The sequence below is a fragment of the Trichosurus vulpecula genome, chromosome 2 (assembly GCF_011100635.1).
Source record: "Trichosurus vulpecula isolate mTriVul1 chromosome 2, mTriVul1.pri, whole genome shotgun sequence".
In the NCBI taxonomy this organism is placed as follows: Eukaryota; Metazoa; Chordata; class Mammalia; order Diprotodontia; family Phalangeridae; genus Trichosurus; species Trichosurus vulpecula.
This window is the reverse complement of record NC_050574.1, coordinates 145,373,777-145,390,764: the sequence shown is the minus strand read 5'-3', so window position 1 is coordinate 145,390,764 and position 16,988 is coordinate 145,373,777. Positions and strand designations below refer to the sequence as shown.

General features: G+C 34.9%; 1 protein-coding gene across 2 annotated transcripts in view; it reads left to right on the top strand.

Annotated features, from left to right (window-relative positions):
- Positions 1 to 16,988, top strand: part of DYNC2H1 (dynein cytoplasmic 2 heavy chain 1) — a 414,726-nt gene that overhangs the window by 37,771 nt on the left and 359,967 nt on the right. For both annotated transcript variants that reach the window (XM_036745232.1, XM_036745230.1), the window contains exons 12-15: positions 2,095 to 2,290; positions 6,041 to 6,136; positions 9,855 to 10,007; positions 10,084 to 10,182. In XM_036745232.1, the coding sequence (XP_036601127.1) occupies positions 2,095 to 2,290; positions 6,041 to 6,136; positions 9,855 to 10,007; positions 10,084 to 10,182 (544 nt within the window). The remainder of the gene's footprint in view (positions 1 to 2,094; positions 2,291 to 6,040; positions 6,137 to 9,854; positions 10,008 to 10,083; positions 10,183 to 16,988) is intronic.

Genomic DNA, 16,988 nt, shown 5'->3' with positions numbered 1-16,988 from the left:
CATAGATCAGGGGTGGGGAACCTGCAGCCTTGAGGCCACATGTGGCCTTCTAGATCCTTAAGTACTGCCTTTTGACTGAATCTAAATCCTGGCTGCAGGTTCCCCATCCCTGGTGTAGACACAGAACAACAGTTTTGTTGTTTATTAACAATCTGTCCTCACTTAGTGTAAAAAATTGGTTTGGATCATCATCTTAAGAATTTTTTAAGCATATATTTGCTCTGTGTTTTGAGTGTATTAAGTAAATGAAAGAGAGGCCCATGTTGCATAATAGAGCTGACCTCAGAGTCAGGAACGCTTAGCTTCCAGTCCCTGTTCTGACATATACTGACTGGGTGACCCTGATTAAATCACTTGACCTCTCAGTCCGTAAGTCTACCCCATGACTGTGACTTGCAGATAAGGTGGTAACCCCTATCACTGGACCCTCTTCACACTGATGAAATCACAGGTATGGTCCAAAACAAAATAAACTAAAAACACATACACCTTACATTTTTTAGCAGCTTACAGTCTTGTATAAATGTTAAGAATAGGAAATGAGGAAATAGAAGGCTTGAGTCAGAATTATGGCTATGACTTTATTAGTATAATTGAGACATGGAAGACAACCTTTTGACCAGAATGTAGACTAGAAGTTTATAGAGGATGGATCTGAGTACTTGAGAGTGTATGGCTGAAGGCTCTACCCTACTCACAGGCCAACTGAACTAATATAATCAATAAGTATTTTTTAAGGGAATTGAGTGAAAAAGCACTTATTAAGTGCTTACTGTCTTCTAAGTACTGTGCTTAGCACTAGGGATACAAATAGAAGAAGGATCCCGCTCTTAAGGATCTCACACTCTAAGTGAGAGGGATCACTCATACATGAGAGGTCAGCTTCAGGATGGATGGCAAGGCCTGAGGTCCTCAGGGCACATCAATAGGTCAGATGACAGTACTCAAGGTTCTGGAGGGTGCCTACTATATGCTAGGCATTATGCTAGGTTCTGAGGACTTGAAGATAAAAATGCAAAGACCCATATTCTCAAGGAGTTTACATTCTGTCAGTATACAACATGTGAATATGTAAGTATATATAAAATAGAAAAAAATAAGTTCATTTTGTAGTGAGGCACTGGCAGCTGGGCATATCAGGAAAGGTCTCCTGTAGAAGATGGTGCTTAAACTGATCTTTGAAGGAAACTAGGGAATCAAGAGGTGGGAGGACTGCATTCTAGACATGAAGGATGGACAACCACTGGCAGAGAGGCTGGGATGGAATGTGTACTATGTGAAGAATAGCAAGAAAGTAATCTTGGCTAAACTCTTACGGTATGTAATATATAGTAAGTCTGTAAAAATAGGTTGGAATCAAGTTGTAAAGGTCTTATATTTGTGTATGATCCTAAATAATAGGGGCCCTTGGAATTTTTACATAGGATAGTGACATTCACAACTATGCTTGAGGAATATAATTTTTTCAGTTGTATGGAGAATGGATTTCAGTAGAAAGAGATTGGAAGTAGGGAGATGTAGAGGGAAGCCGTTGCAGTAATCCATGCAAGGAGTGATGAATAATCCAGGTAAGGAATCCAGGCAATGTGGCGTGGCTATGTGAATAGAAGGAAGGGATAGATACTAAAGGTGTGGAGGTGAATGGATAAGACTTGGTAACTGAATATATGAGGTATGGAAGAGTGAGAAATTGCGGAAGACTGAGGTTGTGAACTTGTGCGTCTGGAAGGATGGTGACATTCCTGGAAGAAATAGAGAAATAGAGAGGAAGGATGGGTTTTGGAGGACGATAATCAGTAATCAAAAGTAATTAAAGGAAAAGGCATGTAAGTAAATTGAAATCTTAGTATTTAGAAAGGAGAGGAGACAATGAAAATTTTCTTTTTAGAACTATGTGATACTCATCTTTTAAGAGTCTAAGTTAATGGTCTAGGTTAATGAAATGACATTTGAAGAATTTGTGTAACTGAAGTAAAGCCAGTGAAGTATTTCAGAACTTGCACTTTGTTTCTCAAATCACAATTATCTACTAGGAGTATGTCAAATAGAAGACATAAAATGTGAAAACTTAAATTATTAATCTTTTAATTTTAGCATTGAGGCTAATAGTCGAATTATGGAGTTGGATCCTAATGATGGAGCACTAAAAGTACACTATTCAGATCGGTTGGTGATTCTTTTGAGAGAAGTACGTCAGCTCTCTGCACTTGGCTTTGTTATTCCTGCTAAAATACAGCAGGTTGCAAACATAGCACAGAAATTCTGCAAGCAAGCAATTATTCTCAAACAAGTAAGAAATATTTAAAAATACGTAATTAGCATGGTTTGTCTATATAGATTGTAGATTGTCACATTCTTGTGAATTTTATACTTTGTATTTTTTAGGTTAATATTGACCAGAACCAGTAAGTCTTTGGTGTGACATTACTTATTTTAAAGTTGGATAAACAAATTTCATTTACCTAGTAGGGGTCCTGAAAAGCATCCTTTCATTATCTTCCCGTGGTATTGCTTAGTCTCCACAAAGTATTTGTTGAGTATGTGCCTTAATAAGGTCTTAGATTGATTTTTTTCTCCTTTTCCTTTTGGAGTTTTGTAGTATGTTTAGTTTTTGTTACATGCTTTCCTTTAATTTTTTTTGCTATTTTAAAATTTGAATGTTAAGGCTATTATTATTATAATGCATTTCGTCTTTACATCACAGTAATTTCTTAATATCTCTTCCTTTCCTCACCCAGAGATCTACCTTTCTGAAACAAAAATGAAAAGTGGAAAAAAAACCAGTTTAACAGAATTAACATAATGACTTTGGACCTTGTCTCACATTATATGCAATATTTCACATCCATTGGTCTTCTACTTCTACAGTGAAGGGAGAGATATGTATTTTCTCAGCTCCTCTCCAAGGACCAGCCTTGGTCATTATAATCATATAGGGTTTAGATTTTCTTTGTTGCAGTTTTTTTAGATTATGTTTTTGTGGTCATGTTGTATGGTTTTTTCTTGCTTCTGCCTACTTTACTCTGTATTCATAAGGTCTTATCAGGTTTCTCTAAATTCTTTATGTTTATCATTTCTGACAGCACAGTAATATTCTTTAATATTTTGTTAAGCCATTCCCCAATCTACAGGCATTGACTTTGTTTATGATTCTTTGCTACCATAAAAAATACTTCTGAATGTTTTGTTGCTTATGGGACCTTTCTTTTTGTCTTTGATTTCCTTGGGATATGTGCATATTGCATGCTTTTCACAAGACATTGTTATGTTTGTGGTGAATTTTCCTTCAATATTTAAAATTTTATGCCCTAAGTCTGAGTTCATAGAATTCCACATCTACAAAAGACTTTAGACATCTTATAGCTCAAACCCTGGTGCTTTTTTAGCTTCCTGATGTACCCATGCTTATTAAGCATGAGATTCAGGGATTTGGTTTCCTTATTCCCTTTTAGGAATAAATATGGTTGTCCGAGCACTTAAGTGCAATATGTAATAATACATATTTTTAAATTTTAATTTTTAAATTTTTTAAATAATGATCTTTGTTTTTAGAATCTCTCTTTTATGTGCATATAATAGCCTGGTGATTTGGGCACTTGGCATGGCTCATCTTCATCTTTGCATAGTGATCTCATGTTCTTTGCATAATTTCTTGAAATGAAGTTGTTTTTTTTTTAATCAGAGAAGTTTGGAGATATTTTGTCCTAGTGTATAATTTTATTGGAATAAAGAACTCTATCTGAAGAATGTCCATTTATTAAAGCAGCTTTGCAATTTTTTTGCAATTTATATGCTTGGAGAGTTGTCTTAGGACCCTCAGAAGTAAAGTAACTTTCCTAGGATCACACAGCAAAATATCAGAAGTGGGAATTGAACCCAGGGCTTTGGTTATCTATTTACCATACCATACTTTCTCTCCTTTAGAGATACATTGACAAAAGTGGAATTTTTGCCTTTTAATATCTGTGCTGCATAGATTTCCCAAACCGATTTCCCAAACCGATTTCCCTAATTGGTAGTAATCTTCTGTGAATTTGGTAGTCTGTAAATCTGAAGTTAATGAAAAATTACTTTGAGTACTTCCATTTTTGCAGAGAAATACCTATTCACTTTTCTGGTCAAAGTTAACACTATCCTCTCTGCATTTGGAGATCACTATCACCATTTGTGAGGGAAAAATAGAAAAAATCCATTCTTGGACTTCTTGTTTTGAAAAACACCTACCTGATATAGCATCTATTAAAGCACTGAGGAAAACCAATTTTATATGTATATTGTGTACATGTATGTGTGTGTGTGTATAAATCTACCAATTTTATATGTATAGAGTGTGTGTGTGTGTGTGTGTGTGTGTGTAAATAAAGCAAAGGTCTAGTGAAGGGTTATTGTAGTACCATGTTGAGGAACATTTATCTGTCCAACAGTATGTAACTATAGCTTTATCTCTCAGAAGAAACCCTTATAGAGGCCTAGCACAAAAAGGATTGGGAATGATTATTTTTGTCACGAAATGGCATGACTTTTATCTTCTCTTGGACTTTGGGGCGGGGATGGAGGAAGAGTAAGACTCACTGATTTTCTTTCCTCATTTTTTACAGCTTGATATAGATACAGCTTGATAAGATACAAAATAATCTTTTTTGTTCTTTTGTAGTTTCTTATACTGAGAATTAGCCCATTTTAGAAGAAAAAAATTTATTTTATAATAATATGTTGTAAATTAGCAGGACCTACTTAGACACATTCATCCACCTTTCCTGACAAGATATGAGACACTTTATTTATAATTCATTGGATTAGGTGTTTTTGTGATTTTTTTCCTCTTTATTTCTGAGTCCTTACCAGACCATCGCCAGACGACCTTCCTTTGGGATCCAGATAGTTTACTTCCCTCTCTGAAAAAGCTTTCCTTATTTAAGTGAAAAATACTCTGTCTTGCTTCAGTTTTCTTAGTGTCCTTGGAATCCCTTTTGTATCTATCACAGTCTACTTTATATTATTATTCACCTTTGTAGTTCTATTAAATAATAACAATAACAAACAACAACAATAATAGATAACAGTAATAGCACATGAAGTTTGCAATGGCTTTTAAAGATATTTCATTTAATTCTCACACCACCCCTGGGAAGTAGGTGCTATTATTATCCTGTATTATAGAGGAAGAAACTGAGGCACATGGAAGTTCATTGAGTTGGCTGGTATGTTTTATTGCTGTCAGTTATTTTCCTAATACACTGGCCCCATTTCCACTGACTCTTCCCACTTAAGGAAATGCACACACACAAGCAAAACACTCTACTAGATGTGATGTTCTGCTTCTGTATCCCCTACCTCTCTACTTACAAACAGTCTTTCCCCTCATCAGAATGTAAGCTCCCTGAGAATAGGGGCTGTGTCATTGTTCACCCTTAAATCTCAGAACCATTGGCACAGGACAGAAATGTTGGGTGAATCGAATCGAATCTATAAGTGAGCAATTTCATCATTATTACCAGGTATTTAAGTGCCCACATGTAGTGTAGATGAAAAAAAAATAACTGCTTTACATTCTTACAGTTTTTTATACCAAAGATATGGTGGGTGCAGAGTCATGAAAAACTTATACTGGGAGTATGTATGCATTGAAGCAGCCATTCTACCTTTGGGGTATAAGCTAGTGTTAAATTTGGAAAAGGTAATTTGCTTTTATACAGAAGCTCACTGTCATGCCGAAGAATGTGATTGGCTTTTTTATATTGAATAAAATGGTTAATTGGTGCTTAAAAGCATTAAAACACATTTTTTAGCTGAAGATAATTATTGTAAACAAAAATATGTAAGACTGAAAAATGCACATATTTTGGTTGTGTATTTTTGATGTGATATTTGAGGAAATGAATTTGTTTTCACATAAGGTGTTAAAATAGAACATGTCTCTTGAAAGCTAATTAGTAGACGAAAATAATGCTTGAATTTTAATAAGGTAGCAATTAAGTATTTGTATGACAAATAACAAAATGTTAATCATTCACTTTGCTGACTGTTTGTTATTTTATAGGTGGCACATTTTTACAATTCTATAGATCAGCAAATGATTCAAAGCCAGAGACCAATGATGTTACAGTCTGCTTTAGCATTTGAACAAATAATTAAGGTAATTATGTTATAATTATATTTTGAAATGTGTGCTTATCAACTGTTTTCATTATCTTTTTGCCTCTCTAACATACTCAGTATATCAGGTGATTTCAGATCTATTCTTTCTTTAATTCATTCCCTCTTTCTGAATATCTTGCCATGTTTTTAAAGAGAAGTTTATGACCACCTACTGTGAAATCTTTGCATTTTTCTTCACCTTGCATATCGTTGTGTTTCTTTGTATCTTCTCCACTTGAAATCTTAGAGAAATCACCTTTTTTCTTCTTTGCTAAAACATGCATTTGTCATCTTGACATGATTTCCTTTGGTGTTCTGTGGGGACCCTTCTTCCACAAATCTTTGTAGCTCAGTTCTTTCTTGTGCTCTTCCTTTCTATCTCATGACTCTCTTTTTAAAAAAATGAAATATAGGGCTTTTTTCTCTCCTCTGATTTGGATCTAAATTTCCCTTTAGATATTCTACAAGTCTCCATCTAAATAATTCTCTTTTTTCCTCAAGCACCAGTGTTCAAGATGAACTATTCCTTATTCTTTTATGTTTAATTCCTGAGGTTGAAACTTTGTTGTGTATTACTAAAATTACACAACATCCTTTTTCATTTCTCTGACTCTTAACGTCCTTCCCAGTCTTGTTTTTGTCTGCTTTTTCAGGCATATTACATCTTATTTTCCCCTTCACATTTTATAGGCAATCCAGATTGACTGACTTGTTTTTCTTCCTCAGTGACGTGCCATCCTCCTCCTCTGTGTTCTTGTACCATCTAGCCCCATGCTTGAAATTCATTCCCTGTCTCATGACTGCCCCTTAGAAACTCTACCGTCCTTCATAGCTCAGCTCAAGTACTGTCTCCTACAGGAAGTCTTTCCCTATTCATTTTTTGTGTCATAGACCCCTTCCGGCAGTCCTGTGAAGCTGATGAACCCCTTCTCAGGATAATGTTTTTATATATTGAGGAAAATGCTAAATTTCAGTTAAAGGTTAGTGAAAATAAAGATATATTTTTTTCCCCATTCAAGTTTACAAACTCTGAAATCTATCTATGGATCCCATGGGATTCCTTGGTGCAATTGCTGGTTCCTTTCTCTCCCCCCACATGACTTTGTACATATTTTGTGTGTGTGTTTGTGTGTGTATATGTGTATGTACATGAACATATATTATATGCGTACATATATTCTATATATGTGCATGTTATTTCCCCAAAAAGAATGTAAGTGCATTAAGGGCAAAGACTTTCATTTCAGTCTATACCTCCAGTGCCAAAACGTACCTGGCACATAGTAGGGACTTAACAAATATTTGATGACTGATTTGAAAGGTAATACAAAGGTAGACATTTGTGGTTTGGAAGTTTGATGTCCTTTTGTCTTTGATTTGAGTGTCTTGAATGTAAAATATGTCCTTTGAGAACCTAAAATGCTGTTAAGACGTAGAGACACATTTTACATCTATCAATTCAATTCTATTCAACAAATTCTAACAATTCATGTCAAAATTCAGTTCTATTCAACTAAACAAATTTTTATTTAGTATTTACCATGTGTAAGGCACTGTTTTGGTGCTCAGGAAAAAAGGCAGATTTTGCTTGTCCAGTTCTAATTGAGCCTTGAGGGCCCATTCAGGCATCACTTCTTCTATGAAGCTTTGCTTGAATCCCCTGGTTATAAATCGTCTTTCTCATCTAGCTTCGTACTAGATTATATTTCTCTTATTTACTTATTGTTTGGATTTTATCAAAGTTCATATCGTATCGTTCTAATTAAATTAGATGATATTTGATTTCAGGGCCATACTTTGTATTTTCTTTTTTTCCCGCATATTTGAATGAATGGATGGTTTTCCTGGTGATATTTCAGGCCCTGGGCTGGCACTTGTGTGCCAACAGAAGGTGAATGAGAGGGTTCCTCTTTAAAATAGGGATTGCTTCAGTTTTAAGGTTTCATTGTCTCTAATGTCTCATATTTACTGTTCTGACCGATTACTTGATTTGATTCAGTGCTTTTTCTTACCCTTTGGTAGCTAGATGTTCCATGATTCTTGGCTACAGTGCATTGGTTTACCTTGACCTCTAACTTCCATATGTTTTGGGAGTAGACACTAATTCTTAGACCCACTGTTCAGTCTTCATCTCTGGCTCCTATGTATTTCTAAGGGCCATATTGAATCTTTGTTTATACCCCTTGTAGTAGGTTCTTTTGCTTCTCTAAAATTATCCCTTCTTGATATGCATAAAGGCTCACAATCTTAAAATTCAATTAACAAATATTTGTTAAGCATCTATTATGTACACAGAATGTTGCTAAGCACTTGGGATATACAAAATTAAAAGAAAATTCCTTATCCCATGGAATTTATTTTCTGTTGGGGTGAGATAACATGTAAATAAGCTGCACAAAATAACACATGGTAAGTGCATAAGTAGGTCACAAAATACCATGCAGAATTGAAAGAGGAGAAGATCGTTTAATTGAGATCAGGGCAGATTTTATGGAATAACTACTACTTAACTCTTGAAGATTTTCAACAGATATAAGACTGGATAAAAACTAGGTGAAAACTAACCTTAGAATAATGGCCAGATGAGGGCGTACTTCCAAATGAGATGGAATGGGATGGGGTCATAATTAGAGGACTTAACATTGACATGGAGGAAAGCCTTGTTTGTTAACCTCTTGTGCTTTACAGAGACTTTGAGTGTATTCTACCTAAGGCAGTTTCTAGATTTCTCTGCCCCCCTCACTGTGGTGGTTGATTTACATTGGATTAACTTTCTTAGGAAATAGTGATAGTTTGTGTATATATCTGTCCTTCCAAGTTTTCATTGTCAGCAGTTTGTTTAAAAATGTTAAGTTGAAGTTTTCTCAGTCTTATACCATATTTTCTAATTTTTTTGGCTTGCTTTTAACCAGTTAACTTCCCAGATATCTAATTCAGAAAGGACACCTTCATTGATAACTGGTCGATTTGTGTTTGTTAGAAAATAATATTTCATTTTTTTGTCATGCTGTTTTTCAACCACTCTGCCAAGATCAATGCAGAAGCTGATGGGGACTATATAGAACTGAGGGCCAATTTGTAATTTTTCTTTATTTCAAGGCTTGCTATGACCCCAGAATTCCTCACCAAAGGTCAGCCTTTTGGTGAAGGATCCTTTCTGCTCTTAAGGCTGCTCCTCTGAATGCAGACATGGTCTGTTCCCAGCATATTTTGGAAGCTTTTCTAGAATGATACTATTGCCTTCTAGAGATTGTGACTTGCCCTGTTCATAAGCCAGAAAACTTCAGTCAGGAATTGAATTCTTTCTGATTTCAAGTCCAGAACTCTGTCTAATATGTTATGTAGACTTCCCTGAAAAGACAAAGACCTGATTATCTTTTTTTTTGTGGGGGGAAGGCAGGGCAGTTGAGGTTAAGTGACTTGCCCAGGGTCACACAGCTAGTAAGTGTGTCAAGTGTCTGAGGCCGGATTTGAACTCAGGTCCTCCTGACTCCAGTGCCAGTGCTCTACTCACTGACCTGATTATCTTTTAAAGATAGGGCAATAGAGATGTGTATCTGCTTATTCCTTTATTATTTAACTTGGGTATACTGAGTTCTCAGACCACACAGACATATGGTAGGTATGAATGATATTAGGATTTATAGTATTTTGAGCTCTTTGAGAGAAAGGTACAGCTTAAATTGTAACTGAGTATATCATCTGTGTTTACTTAGAATTCAAAACCTGGTGCTGGAGAAAAGTCACAGATTACCTGGGATAACCCTAAAGAATTAGAAGGCTACATCCAAAAACTACAAAGTGCTGCTGAACGACTTGCTACAGAAAACAGAAAACTAAGAAAGTGGCATGCCACATTTTGTGAAAAGGTATGTTTTATTTAGAAAATTGAGGGAGTTGTGTGTAGCACACCTATTTTATTAACCAGCCTCTGCTTTTTAACAGGTTGTAGTGCTCATGAACATTGACCTGCTTCGACAACAACAGCGCTGGAAAGATGGGCTCCAGGAACTGAGAACTGGTTTAGCTAGTGTAGAGGCACAGGTATGACTTACTTATAATACTATAGTCAGTTGTGAAATCAGAAACTTTCAGGCTACTAATGAAGTAAACAAATAACATCATAAAAGTGAACTTTAGGTCTTTAGTGAACTTATATAATCAGGGGATTCCTTTCATGTTTGGACACTAAAGTTCCTTTCAGCTTTCAAATTCTGTGATCTTGTAACATGAAATATTTAGGATTATTTGGCAGAAATTTATTTAGAAATTTAAAATAAAATAAATACTATATTTATATTTCAAAAGTATGAGATATTGTCCGGTGATATTTTGAAGTATTTAGATCTGTACCCAGCCATTTTATCTAAGTTTACTGGAGCCAAATTTTAGCCCTTGTCTTTGGTTGTTTGCTGTCAGCATGCTGGTGTGGAGGCAAACAACTTTTATTTACCAGTTATAAATTCATTTTTAGGTGGTTGAGATGTTTTTCGCATGTTTAAACAGCATTTTGAGATATGATGATGATGATGAGGAGGACGAGAGCAAAACTGATTGTTATTTAATAATAGCTAATATTTATATAGCACTTTAAAGTTTGTAAAGCACTTTATGTGCACAGTGTTATCTCGCTGATCCTCACAACAACTCTGTGTTGTTATTCCCATTTCATAGATTCAGTAACTGGGACTGAGAGAGGAGCAGTGTCTAAGGCAGGATGTGAACTCAAGTCTTGCTGACTCTTAAAGTCCAATATTCTAGCATTACCTCCTTCACTGCTAATAATTAAAACTCACTGATCTAGTGCTTTAGGATTTAAGTATCCTTCTGTTGATTGGCATGATTTGGGGTTATGACCACTCTGGCTGGTTCTACTAAATTGAAATATTTCAAGTATCCTTATGGTGATGTACAATGTTGTGCAGTGGGTGGCTTAGTTAAGTACTATAAGGAGAGAAAAGAAGCACATTGTCAGGACATTGTCCATTAGGTGATATCTTATTTGGCAATCTGAAATAAAGCAAAATACTAAATGACCTCTTGTCCTCTTGTAGGATACTGGCAGGATGCTGCTAACAATAACAGATTTTTGTAAATATGATTTGACTGTTGCTATGCAAAATGTTAATTCCTTATCAAAAAACTGATGAGGTGACTTTACCGGAGTAATTGAACCGTATCAATATGGTCGTTTTTACTCTATGAAATCAGACGACTCAACAGTTCTTGTAGAGGCAAATAAAGAAGCCCATTTCATTATTCACCCAAAGCAACAAGAAATATCATTTCATGGGACAGTTTGTTATCTTACTTTTTGGTGTTTATGACAAACATAAGCAAAAGACCAGCATTATAGCTTATGCCTCAACATTTATGTTTCATGTTTCTATTGATTCTTATTGTGATAATTAAGAAATATTGTATGGAGGACTTGATAAGATCTTCAAAATCAAACCAAAGCATAAATGCTTATACTTGATATCTTCATTAAGAAGGTGGATATAAGGGAGAATAGTAGAAAATATATCAGAAAATATGGTTCAGTATTAAGAAAGGAAAGAGCGTGAAGGCTTTCAGACTACACAAATTCTCTTGCCTGTATAGGATGAATCTTATTTTGGGCGTTCTCTGTTATATTGATATAAGGCAGTGATTCTCAAACTTTTTGGTCTCAGGACTTTTACACTGTTAACAGTTTTTGAAAACTCTGCCAAGAGCTTCTATTTATATGGGTTATAGCTATCAATATTTACCATATTAGAAATGGAAACACCTTAATATTATTTTGGAAATAGTTTTGACCTTGCAAACTCCCTGAACGGACATCCCCATAGGGTCTCACAACACATGTCGAGAACCTCTGATAAAGAGAACTCCCAGTGAGGAATCACCTTCTACCAAAGTAGATTGACAAATTACAGTCTTAAAGAATTGCTGAGGAGACTGAAAAGTTAAGTCACCTACCAAGGGTAAGGATGTGTCAGAGGCTGGACAGCCCTTCCAGACTACAAGGCCATTTCTCTTCCTACTATGACACTGTCTCTGAATACTTTCTTCAGGAAGAGAATAATAAATTTAAAGGCATGGCAAGCTGCTAAAATATGACCAAAAATAATAATAGCTAGCATTTATATAGTGTCCATTATGTGCCAAGCACTGTTCTGAGCACTTTAAAAAAATAAATACTGTATTTTTCTTTTATTTGTATTCTCAGGCATTAGTGAAATGCCTGTTACACAGTAAATGCCTTTCTCCACTCCTTGCGATTTTATTTTGTTTTTAAATTTTATTTATTTTTTGTTACATTTTTAAGTTCCAAATCCTCTCCCTTTCTCCCTCCCTACCCCGCACTAGAGAATGCCACTATGTAAAATCATACTATGCATGCTTTTATTTGTCAGTTATTTCTCTGGAGGTAGATAGACTCTTCTTTCATAGGTCCTTTATAGTTGATTTTTCATAATACTCAGAGTAACTTAGTCATTCACAGTTGTTCTTTGAACAACATTCATTCTTTGAACAATACAACATTCTCTTGGTTCTGTTCATTTCACTCTTCATTATTTCATACAAACCTTTCTATGTTATTCTAAAATAAACCAGCTCCTCATTTCTTACAGTGAAGCAGTATTCCATCACAATCATATACCACAACTTGTTTAACCATTTCCCAGTTGATAGACATCCTCTCAATTTCCGGTTCTTTGCCACCACAAGGAGAGCTGCTGTAAATATTGTAGAATGTAGAAGTTCCTTTTTCTTTGATCACCTTGGAAAACAGACCTGGTAGTGGTATTTTTGGGTCAAAAGGTATACACATTTTTATAACTCACTGGGCATAATTCCAGATTGCTCTCCAGAATTGTTGGATCAACTCACAGTTCTACCAGCAGTGAATTAGTGTCCCAATTTTTCCACATCCTCTCCAACATTTGTTATTTTCCCCTTGCATCACTATAACATTGAACATAATACCTATCAGATTTATGAATAGAAGAATTTATGAATAAATAAGAGATAGAGAGCATTCTGAGGTGTAAAACAGATAATTCTGACTATATTAAATTAAAAAGGGCTTGTACAAATAAAACCCATGTAGCCAAAATTAGAAGGAAAGTAGAAAATGGGGGGGGGATTTATAGGCAGTTTCTCATATAAAGAAAGTTCTCATATCTCAAACATATAGACAACTTTATGTAGTTTTGATTTCTTCATTGAAAAACTTCCCATTCATATCTTTTGACCATTTACTAATTGGGGAATGATTCATATTCTTATCAATTTGATAAAGTTGTTCAATGTTATTCTAATTTTCTTATAATATCTCCCTTTATATCTGGGTTGTGTATCCATTTGGACCTTATCGTGGTAAATGGTGTAAAATATTGTTCTATACCCCAGTTTCTTCCAGACTGCTTTCCAGTTTTCCTAGAAATTTTTACCAAATAGTGACTTCTTATTCCAAAAGCTTAAATCTTTATATTTATCAAATACAAAGTTTCTATAATCATTTACTATTGTCTATTGTATGTCTGCTCTGTTCCACTGATCCATTTTTCTGTTTCTTAGCTAGTACCAGGTAGTTTTGATAATTACTACTTTTTTTTTGTTTTTTTTTCTTTTTTTTATTTTTCTTTTTTTAATTTTTTTTGATAATTACTACTTTATGATGTAATATAAAATCTGGTACTGCTAAGGCTTCTTCCTTTACAATTTTTTCCCATTTATTCATTCCCTTGATATTCTTTAACTTTTGTTCTTCCAAATGAATTTTGTTTTTATTTTTTCTAGCTCAACAAAATAATTTTTGATAACTTAATTGGGATGGTATTGAACAGGTAGATTACTTTAGATAGCATTGTCATTTTTATTATATTGCTTCTGCCGACCTTTGAATAATTACTGTTTCCAGTTATTTAAACCTAATTTTGCTCGTATAAAACGTATTTATAATTATGTTTATGTAGTTCCTGGGTTTGTCTTGGCAGATATACCCCCAGGTATTTTATGCTGCCTATGGTTATTTTAAATGGGGTATCTCTTACCATCTCTTCTTGTGAAATATAGAAATGCTGATGATTTATGTGGGTTTATTTTATATACTGTTACTTTGCTAAAATTATTGTTTCAACTAACTTTAGTTGAATCTCTAGGATTTTCCAAGTGTGTCATCATATTGTCCACAGAAAGAGATAATTTTATTACTTCATTGCCTATTTTGATTCCTTCAGTTTCTTTTTCTTCTCTTGTTGCCATTGCTAGCATTTCTGAGACAATATTGAATAATATTTGTCATAATGGGCATCCTTGTTTTATTCCTGATCTTATTGGGAAGGCTTCTAGCTTATCTCATTAAAAATAATACTTGGTCATTTTTAGGTAGCTACTTATTATTTTGAGGAAAAATCCATTTATACCTATACTTTCAAGTGTTTTTAATAGTAATGAGTGTTGTATTTTGTCAAAAGTTTCTTTCTGCATTTATTAATATATTCACATGATTTTTGTTACTTTTGTTATTGACATAATCAATTATGTTAATAGTTTTCCTTTTGTAAATCATCCCTGAATTCCTTGTGTAAATCCCACTTGGTCACAATGTATAACCTTTGTGATATATTGTTGTAGTCTCCTAGCTAGTATTTTATTTGTGTGCTAAGCACTTTACAAATATTATCTCTTTTTTTCCTCACAACAACTGTGGGAAGTAGGTGCTATTATTATCCTCGTTTTGCTATTGAGGAAACTGAGACAAACAGATTAAATGATTTGCCCAGGGTCACACAGTATGTGTCTGAGGCTGGATTTGAATGTGATAAAAATAAAATGGACTGTATTAGCAGATTTGATAAACATCTTAACTATCTGAACAGAAAAGAAATAATGAATTACCAATGGCAGAAATCATACCTAAATCATGTTTTCTGTGTGTAGTCAGTAGCACACCTAAAGAATGGATAAAGGGGGGACAGCTAGGTGTTGCAGTGAACAGAGCATATGACCTGGAGTGAGGAGGATCTGAGTTCAAATCCAGCCTCAGACACTTGACACTAACCGTGTGACCTTGGGCAAGTCACTTAACCCCAATTGCCTTGTCTTTTCCTCACCAAAAAAAAAAAAAGAATGGATAAAGATGAGAAGATGACACTCATCTAAGCAGCTACCAAATCTCTAATCTGCCCTATTCTGATTAGTTACTGAAATATGAGAATGCAGAAATAGAAAATGGATAAAGGGAAAGACATTGAATCTCTCTTTTTCATCTTTTCTTATGTCAGTTTAATCTATGAGAAACAATTGCTACATTGAGGAAGTAAAGATGGCCAAAAAAATACCAGTGAATACTTTTTTTAATTATTATTTTTTTATTTTAATACATTTAGTTTTCAGCATTGATTTTCACAAAAGTTTGAATTTCCCTGTTTCTACCCTCCCCCCACTCCAAGATGGCGTATATTTTGGTTGCCCCGTTCCCCAGTCAGCCTTCCCATCTGTCACCCCACTCCCCTCCCATTCCCCTTTCCCTTTTTCTCTTGTAGGGCAAGATAAATTTCTATGCCCCATTGCCTGTGTATCTTATTTCCTAGTTGCATGAAAAAACTTTTTTTTGTTGTTGTTGTTTTTGAATGTCTGTTTTTGAAACTTTGAGTTCCAAAATCTCTCCCCTCTTCCCTCCCCACCCACCCTCCCTAAGAAGGCAAGCAATTCAACATAGGCCACATGTGTATCATTATGTAAAACCCTTCCACAATGCTCAAGTTGTGAAAGATTGACTATGTTTTGCTCCTTCCTAACCTATCCCCCTTTATTGAATTTTCTCCCTTGACCCTGTCCCTTTTCGAACGTGTTTGTTTTTGATTACCTCCTCCCCTTGTCTGCCCTCCCTTCTATCATCCCCCCTTTTTATCTTCTTCCTCCTTCTTTCCTGTGGGGTAAGATATCCAATTGAGTGTGTATGGTATTCCCTCCTCAGGTCAAATCCGATGAGAGCAAGATTTACTCGTTCCCCCTCACCTGCCCCCTCTTCCCTTCCTACAGAACTGCTTTATCTTGCCACTTTTATGTGAGATAATTTACCCCATTCTATCTCTCCCTTTCTCCCTCTCTCAATATATTCCTCTCTTATCCCTTAAATTGATTTTTTTTTTAGATATCATCCTTTCATATTCAACTCACCCTGTGCCCTTTGTGCATCTCTCTCTCTCTCTCTCTCTCTCTCTCTTTCTCTCTCTCTCTCTCGCTATATATATATATGTGTATATATATATATATATATACATACATACACATATATATATATGTATACATACCTACATATATACGTAGATAGACACACACATATGTGCATATATATATATATATGTATACACATGTATATATATGCATATTCCTTTCAGCTACTATGATATTGAGGTCTCATGAATCATACACATCATCTTTCTATGTAGGAATGTAAACAAAACAGTTCAGCTTTAGTAAGTCCCTTATGGTTTCTCTTTCTTGTTTACCTTTTCATGCTTCTCTTGATTCTTGTGTTTGAAAGTCAAATTTTCTATTCAGCACTGGTCTTTTCACTGAGAAAGCTTGAAAGTCCTCTATTTTATTGAAAGTCCATATTTTGCCTTGGAGCATGATACTGGGTAGGTGATTCTTGGTTTTAATCGTAGCTCCATTGACCTCCGGAATATCATATTTCAAGCCCTTCGGTCCCTTAATGTGGAAGCTGCCAGATCCTGTGTTATCTTGATTGTTTTTCCACAATATTCAAATTGTTTCTTTCTGGCTGCTTGCAGTATCTTCTCCTTGACCTGGGAGCTCTGGAATTTGGTGACAATATTCCTAGGAGTTTT